This window comes from Carassius auratus, chromosome 8, assembly GCF_003368295.1.
Source record: "Carassius auratus strain Wakin chromosome 8, ASM336829v1, whole genome shotgun sequence".
In the NCBI taxonomy this organism is placed as follows: domain Eukaryota; kingdom Metazoa; phylum Chordata; class Actinopteri; order Cypriniformes; family Cyprinidae; genus Carassius; species Carassius auratus.
Window position 1 is genome coordinate 612135 of NC_039250.1, and position 8286 is coordinate 620420.

Genomic DNA, 8286 nt, shown 5'->3' on the forward strand with positions numbered 1-8286 from the left:
CACACACACACACACTTTAGGATTGGAGCCAGAGAGCAGCTCATTAATTCGTCTCATTATTCAAGTCCAAAAATCCGAGCCTTACCGCATCCGATTCATTCATCTTGATTGTCATTTTGTTGACAGCGTCGGCTGCTTTGTTTACCATCCTCAATATTCCGGCTCCACTCAGCGCCTGTGTGCTAACCGCTCGCGGCAGCTGGGATAAAATGACAAATAAGGGCAAACAAACCGGTTAACAGGCCGCGGCTCAGCCCTCGTCCCGCGGGGAGCGTTTCTCCTCCCGCAGCGCACAGGGATTTTCTCCAGTCCCATACATTTCAATGCCGGTCCAATTTAATACGTTTCACCCTGGAAAACTCTCAGAGGACCCACGGGCAAAAATAGCTTTCAATCGGCCCGAGCGTTTAGCCCTTTACAATTGCCTCAGTCTTCCATTATACATACTTAATACAGACATTCCAAAGTCACTTCTGGGCCTTTAAAGAGAAACTCAGAGCCTGGAGGAGCAGAACACATTGGATCTGTTCTGTGTGTTATTCAGGAAACCATCAAAAGTGTGATGCTATCAACACTGGTGATGTTATGAGCGCTGTACGTAATATAATGTACAGAACACAGGACTGTTCCTCTTCATGTATAATCTGATGTCAAGTTTACTTGCAGTGTTTTTTCATCATACATTCAAAAGAATCATCTCCATAACACCAGTAAACCACATTTAAATGAAAACTTCTTTCAGGCGAGGAATAAAACAAATGAATCTAACTGTGACGTTTTCCCTCCTAATTGCAAGTCTATACCTCAAAATCTATACCTCAGAATTCTGGCTGTTAAGAGTTAATTTCTTGAAAGTTCAGACTTTTAGTTTTTGTATCAGAATCATAAAAAAGATTCTTTCTTATGAAAAGTTTATTTCTTGTAATTCTGAGTTTATTTCTTGCAATTTGGAGTTTATCTCAATTCAGAGTTTATTTCTTGTAGTTATGAGTTTATATCACTTAATTTCAATGTAGAGTTTCTCTCTTAATTCTGAGTTTATCTCTCAATTCAAAGTTTATTTCTAAATTCAGAGTATATTTCTTGTAAATTCTTGAGTATATTTCTTGTAATTCTGAGTTTATTTCTTCCAATTATTAGTTTTTTTCTTGCAATTTGGAATTTATATCTCAATTCAGAGTATATTTCTTGTAATTCCGAGTTTATATCTCAATTCAGAGTTAATTTCTAGTAATTCTGAGTTTATATCTCAATTCAGAGTTAATTTCTTGTAATTCTGAGTTTATATCTCAACTCAGAGTTAATTTCTTGTAATTCAGAGTATATTTCTAGTAATTCTGAGTTTATATCTCAATTCAGAGTTAATTTCTTGTAATTCTGAGTTTATATCTCAACTCAGAGTTAATTTCTTGCCATTCAGAGTTTATATCTCAACTCAGAGTTAATTTCTTGCCATTCAGAGTTTATATCTCAATTCAGAGTTAATTTCTTGAAATTCTGAGTTTATATCTTAATTCAGAGTATATTTTTGTAATTCTGAGTTTATATCTCAATTCAGAGTATATTTCCTGTAATTCTAAGTTTATATCTCAATTCAGAGTATATTTCTTGTAATTCTGAGTTTATATCTCAATTCAGAGTATATTTCTTGTAATTCTGAGTTTATATCTCAATTCAGAGTATATTTCCAGTAATTCGGGGTTTATATCTCAATTCAGAGTATATTTCGTGTAATTCTAAGTTTATATCTCAATTCAGAGTATATTTCTTGTAATTCTGAGTTTATATCTCAACTCAGAGTATATTTCTTGTAATTCTGAGTTTATATCTCAATTCAGAGTTAATTTCTTGCAATTCAGAGTTTTAATCTCTCAATTCTGAATTTATTTATCAATTCAGAGTTTATTTCTGGGAATACAGAGTTTATATCTCACAATTCTGAGAATCTTTCTCAAAATTGCAAGAAAATTGCAATTACCGTTTTGACATTTTTTCATCCCATTACAGAAATGAGCTTCCATAATTATACTCACAAGAACAGTAGAAATTTTAACACATGGTCAATAGTAGGGGTTACCTCTAGTTATTGTTAATGCAAATGTATTAAAGGTACGAAATGCTGCAAACTACAGACAGATGTAGCTTATTCAGATCAGCTCAGTAACTGTCTCAGTAACTATATGATGAGCCCATATAAAACATCTCTATGGTTAACAGAAACGGCGAGGGTACCTCTGAACTCTCCAGAAACTGCAGGACATCGGGGTCTTTGAGCAGCGCTGGGTGTTTGACCGTCCTCAGCAGATACCTGCAGCACAAACACACATCTCCCATCAGCACCCAGTTCTGTAAGAGCCGAGACGCTGACCTTCACGTCAGTCAGCGGACGGATAAAAAGGGCAGAGAAATGTCAGCGCCTCACTTAACTGTAATTTTTATTCGATTCATCAGTTTGTGCAAAACCAGGAGCACAGCAGCGATCAGCAGCGTAGAGAACGACAACACAGCAGCACACCTCCATTATTATTTATCTAATATTTCTTGCTTAACCTTTTAGCCACAAAAGAGCAGAACACGAATGATCTTTCCAGCTCATCAGACCAACAGAAAACAGAGAGAGCCATCTAGGCCTGGGCATCGATTCGATTCATTCGCTTGGGTTTATGAATCTCAATCCAATACTGAGTCATTTGGATATTTAGCCAATCAGGTCCAGTAAATGTTGACTGACTATTGAGTTGATGGTCCTTGAAAGTCCTTCCTGAGGTACATGTGACGTTATTGATCTCAATCTGTTTCACTGATGTCTTTCCTCGGATCAAACACTAACTGATTCATTTCAGTGAGCTGTTATGATTCCTCTGATGTTCGTTCGTGTTTATTTGCTGCTATAACTAGTAGTAAAGAGGAAGAGATGACCGTCACCTCCAGTGCTGGAAACTTACTTTTACACATAATGCATTATGATATTGTGTTACTCAAGCACAAAGATGATTCGCATTACTGGATGGGTGGAGCTACAAATATCATATCAATTACACATTACATTTTATAAAAGAATCGATATCGATTCATCAGAATGAGAATCGATTACAATCAAGAAATCAACCCAGCCCTTGCACATTTCTCTTTAATTAATTAGTTTGAAAACCTTTCCAGAGCAGATCTTCTCTTCTCTACAAACTCCACCGATGACAGATCCTCTTTCCCCACTTTGACCTTCGTCATTCCTGAAACACACACACACACACACATGAGCTCATCATTGATATGACACCATCAGAACACGTCTCTGATCATACGTGCACAGACTTACCCACGATGCTCTTCTCAGGCGCAGGAGGGACGATGAAGCCCATGTGCATGTACTTTGAGGCTAGTTTACTGTGCAGACCCAGAAAATCACTGAAGCGCCTCTTGACACACACCTCGTCTCTGCTGAATATGGACAGACTGGTCTGAAAAACAAAGAGACAGAGTCACACACATCTTCCAGAAGATCCACATCATCTCAGACCACAACCTGAAGCTCTTCTTACTTTAGTCGTCACTTTATAGACCATGAACGCATTCATGCCATCACCTAGAAAAACAAAGAAATTCATCACAATCAGAATCACCATGTGTGCACAAATACACAAGAAACTGTGGTAAATCTTAATAAATTAATTATAGACAATAAAGTATGTGTAAAAATGTATTAATATTGATAAAAATGAAATATATATACAAACACAAACAGTATGAGTTAATAAAGACAAATTTCCATTTATATATATAATAAGTAAATAAAAATAAAAATAAATATATGAAATATATTTAACAAAAACAATAATACAAATAAAAATAAATAATATAAAATAAAGTATATATATTCCATGAAATATACATGTAAAATAAATAAATAAATATACAATTTTATATTAAAAAAAAAAAATATATATATATATATATATATATATATATATATATATATATATATATAAACAAATACAATAATACAAATCTAAATAAATAATATATAAATATATATAACAAAAACTAATAAACTAATAAAACTAATCAAAATAAATTATCTAAAACAAAGTATGTATATTCTGTGATATATATATGTAAAATAAATAAGTAAATAAATATGTATAAATATAAACAAATATAACAAATACAATAATATAAATCTAAATAAATAATATAATATAAAGTATTATTAATATAAAGTAAATATATATATATAAATAACACTTTACCAACTTTCTCAGGGTCAGAAACTGAGATCTGGATGTCAAATGTGTCCCTGTTTTCCTCTTCTTCTTCATCCTAGAGGAAAAGTCCAGTGAATGTGAGAAACAAATGTGTTTACAGCAGGTGAAAAATATACTGAAGTATTCACGCAGACATAATCTGTTATGAAAAGAAAATACAATAAATGCATCTTGATTCATGAATGTTTAGAAACAAGACACAGACACTGAGTAAGAGAAGGATGGTTTGCAGTCTTTTTCTTAAATACTTTTCATTTTTATACATTGTTTCTTGTTTATAACAACAAAGATGCAATAAAAAACAGCTGTACTTTGATTATTAATCCAATAATGATTATAATGGCAGAACAGGGAGAAATCAGTTTAGATCAGTTTTTCTCTAAAGTGACTTCAGACAGATGTAGCTCAGTCCTTTTTCATCTGACTTCAGCGAATCATAAATCACTCTGAATGTGAAAATAAATGTCTGAATGTCTTTAATGTGATTGTGTGATCTGTGAGATGATGAGATGCGGTGCTTCACCAGGTCCGGCGAGCGGTCAAACACGTCCACTCTGGGGCTGATGCTGACCGGTGTGATGGCAGGAGACGGTCCGTCTGACAGGATCGGCTGACGCTCCGGACTGTCCAGAGACACTTCCTCCGTCGCTTCTGAAAGAGTTCAGATAACTCTCAGTTCAGCTGATTATTAACTAGATGCCATGGGTTTAATGTCTCTGAAAGAAGTCTCTTCTGCTCACCAAAGCTGCATAATATTTTTACTATGTAAATCATCTGTTTTCTGTGTGAATCTGTGTTAAAGTGTAATTATTTTCTGTGATGCTCCGCTGTATTTTCCTATTTCCTATTTCCTATTTTCCTGACTATCCAATCCTGAAGCGCCACACTCTGAATATGTAAACGGCTCATTACTGGATCGGAGACGGGTGTGAACATCTACAGACTCTGAGAACGTGATTCGGGAGTCACAGACCGGCGAAGAGGTCGTCGGGGTCATCGTCTCGGGGTCCGTTAGAGCTGGGGCTGAGGTCTTCTGCAGACAGACGAGCTGCTTCTGGAGACTGAGAGAGAGAGAAAACACAGCGCTCATCAGAGAATAACAACACCAGGACACAGGATACCTTTACAGGACAACAGTCAAAGCAAACCAAAAGATCGGCTTTTCTGAAAAGCAAAACCCCGCCCTACATCGAGTTCCTTTTTGACAGCTGACCAATGACGAGCGAGTTTAGAGTCGTTTCCGTAACAACAAAAACAACGTGAAAAAAAGGAGATATACAAGTTTCACCCTTAAAATATAAAGCTCATTTCCTAATTAAAAAAAATGCAGGAAATGACACGCCTCCACACACTTCAGCTCAGGTGAAACAAGAATATTAAATTTTTAATAATATATAATATTATATTATATTATACAATCATATTATAATTCTAAAATATATCATATAACTACATTAATAATATATTATTACATTTTATTATATTTTTTATATATATTGTTATATATTGTATAAAAAATACAATAATTTTTAAATATACAATATTATTTTATATTATACAATATTTGAATTTTTAAATATATAATATTATAAATATATAATTATTAGATATTGTAAAATAATATTATAATGTTTCAATATAGAATATTATTATATTATTTATAATATATTATAAAAAATATTAGAATAAAAAATAGAATATTATTACATTATTATATATTATAAAATATTAAATTTATATATATATATATATATATATATATATATATATATATATATATATATATATTATTTTATAATTATAAAATATATATTATTACATTATATAATAATAATATTATAAAATAATATTATTTAAAAATGTATAATATTATTATGTATTATACAATTATATTTTAATTTTAAAATATATCATATTATTATATATTATGAAATAATATTATAATTTTAATAATATTATATTATACATTATATAATAATATAACTTTAATTATTTTAATAATATATATCATTATTATAAGTTAATTAAAATATTATAAACTAAATGTTTTCTTTTTTTCTTTGCATCTAACTTTTTCAGTAGATCTACAGAAACTACTGGAGTCAAAAATGCTAAGTTAATGTTCACACACTCCTGACACACTCCTGTCACACACCTGTGTCTCTCACAGGACACACTCATGAGCAGAAGCACAGGAAGTGTGAAGAGTCTCAAAATCTGCTGTAAACCAGAATCACATGAGACGATATGACTGTCTGATAGATGAGATCTGGCTCTATTCTGTTTCCTTATCACACGTCTTCTTTCAATTAGTGGAAATTAAACATGCAAAAACACACATTTAAGTGCTTATTTCATTGCACTTATCCATTTGTGTCTGTAGATTTTAAAACCAAATCTGTAAAGAGATCTTTCTCTAACAAACACCAAACTTCAACGTTTTATTCCTGATTTAAACTTCCTTTATTCCTTTTTATTTATATTTCATTCACACTGATTTATACAACATTTCACTCCTAAAACATGGTGAAAATGTGTTTGTTTTCGGTCTGTTACAGTATTTTCTGATGATAGGAGTGATAAAAAGATAAAGCCAGAATGCAAATCTTAAAGTCTGATATTAAAACAAAATCAAACTAGATTCATCCAATCTTCAGATGTATGGAAATGCATTCAGATGAACGCATATTTAATGAGTTAATGTCTTATTTGCTATTCAGAATCATAATGCTATATATATATAATAAACACATACACTGACATATTTGGGCAAATGTCAAAATAACACTAATATTATCAATGTAGTCTGTAATAGCTGAAAATGAATCTAATGTAAACTGAACACGCTTCTAATGTGAAAAGATGATTGTTTCGGTAATATCGCGTGTCTGCGCTGACGCGACGCAGTGTTGACGCGCGGAGAGAGCCCTGATGCGCATGCGCGCTCGCATCTACTCTCATGTAATTCAATGAAATGAGTCAGAATCAGATGGAAATACGCCGCTGATGTTTGGCTGATTATGAATATTGATTAGTGATCAGAGAGTGTGATCAGAAGGGCGTGTCGATCCTCCGTGGGGGGTCAGTGAAGCTTGATCTCACCTCCATCGCGCTGACGAACAAATCCTCGTCTTCCTCCGTCTGCGCTGAAGAACCCCTCTCCTCTGACATCTTCAGCTACAGCAGCCGATACACCTCACACACACACACACTCACACACAATCACACACAGAGAGAGAGTGTGAAGCCTGTCATGTGACCGAGTCTCGTGACAGAAGCGCTTCATGCAGCTCATGCTCCGCCCTCAGAGCGCAGGACAAACACACACACACACACACACACACACACACACACACACACACACACACACACTCACTCACTCACTCACACACACACACACACACACTCACACACACACACACACACACATATATATATATATATATATATATGTTTTTTGTGTTTTTGTTTTTGCTTAAAAACAAGCAATGGGAAAAAAAAACAATCTTGTTCAGCCTTTATATAAAGATGATTTTTCTTCCTCACTGTCAGATATTTCTGCTCGGTGGAGTGTGTGCAAACAAACACAAGGCAGCGCTCAGTCACTGAAGCATCTGTTTTATTCTAGAAATGACTCTTTTAGATGAAGACCTCCTCAGTTAATCCAGAATGAGCATCTGTCAGAAGAGAAACTCCAGCATCTCAAACTTCTGTCTGGAGCTCCTGAGGGACGTGTTTCTGCAGCGCCGCCATCGAGCCGTGACGGGACGCTTCGTGTAATGAGCTGCTATTTACAACAAATAAGGTGGATGGAGGAACACGCCGCGGTCCTCCAGGGGCCCGGGGCCCGAGCTCCATCCGCTCCAGATCAATCAAACAGGTTAAAGGAGCCATCGCAGGCCAGTGACTAACTGCAACAACAGCACTGACATCAGATGTGGAAAGGAGGAGGAGGGAAACACACAGCAGTGATCAATATCTGATAAATATGAAGCTGCGGATCCTGACAAACAACCAGATCTGT

General features: G+C 34.4%; 1 protein-coding gene across 3 annotated transcripts in view; it reads right to left on the bottom strand.

Annotated features, from left to right (window-relative positions):
- The window catches only part of LOC113106900 (sorting nexin-2-like), a 13120-nt gene extending 5552 nt beyond the window's left edge, over positions 1-7568 (bottom strand). The window contains exons 1-9 of one of the 3 annotated variants that reach the window (XM_026268920.1): positions 7365-7566; positions 5236-5323; positions 4786-4913; positions 4248-4317; positions 3540-3583; positions 3317-3458; positions 3152-3230; positions 2233-2308; positions 86-199 (exon numbers count right to left, since the gene is read on the bottom strand). In XM_026268920.1, the coding sequence (XP_026124705.1) occupies positions 86-199; positions 2233-2308; positions 3152-3230; positions 3317-3458; positions 3540-3583; positions 4248-4317; positions 4786-4913; positions 5236-5323; positions 7365-7433 (810 nt within the window). In that variant the 5' untranslated portion in view covers positions 7434-7566. Of the gene's footprint in view, positions 1-85; positions 200-2232; positions 2309-3151; positions 3231-3316; positions 3459-3539; positions 3584-4247; positions 4318-4785; positions 4914-5235; positions 5324-7364 lie in introns of all 3 variants that reach the window. The other 2 variants (XM_026268921.1, XM_026268922.1) reach the window with 2 other exon arrangements.
- Between the last annotated feature and the right edge of the window lie 718 nt (positions 7569-8286).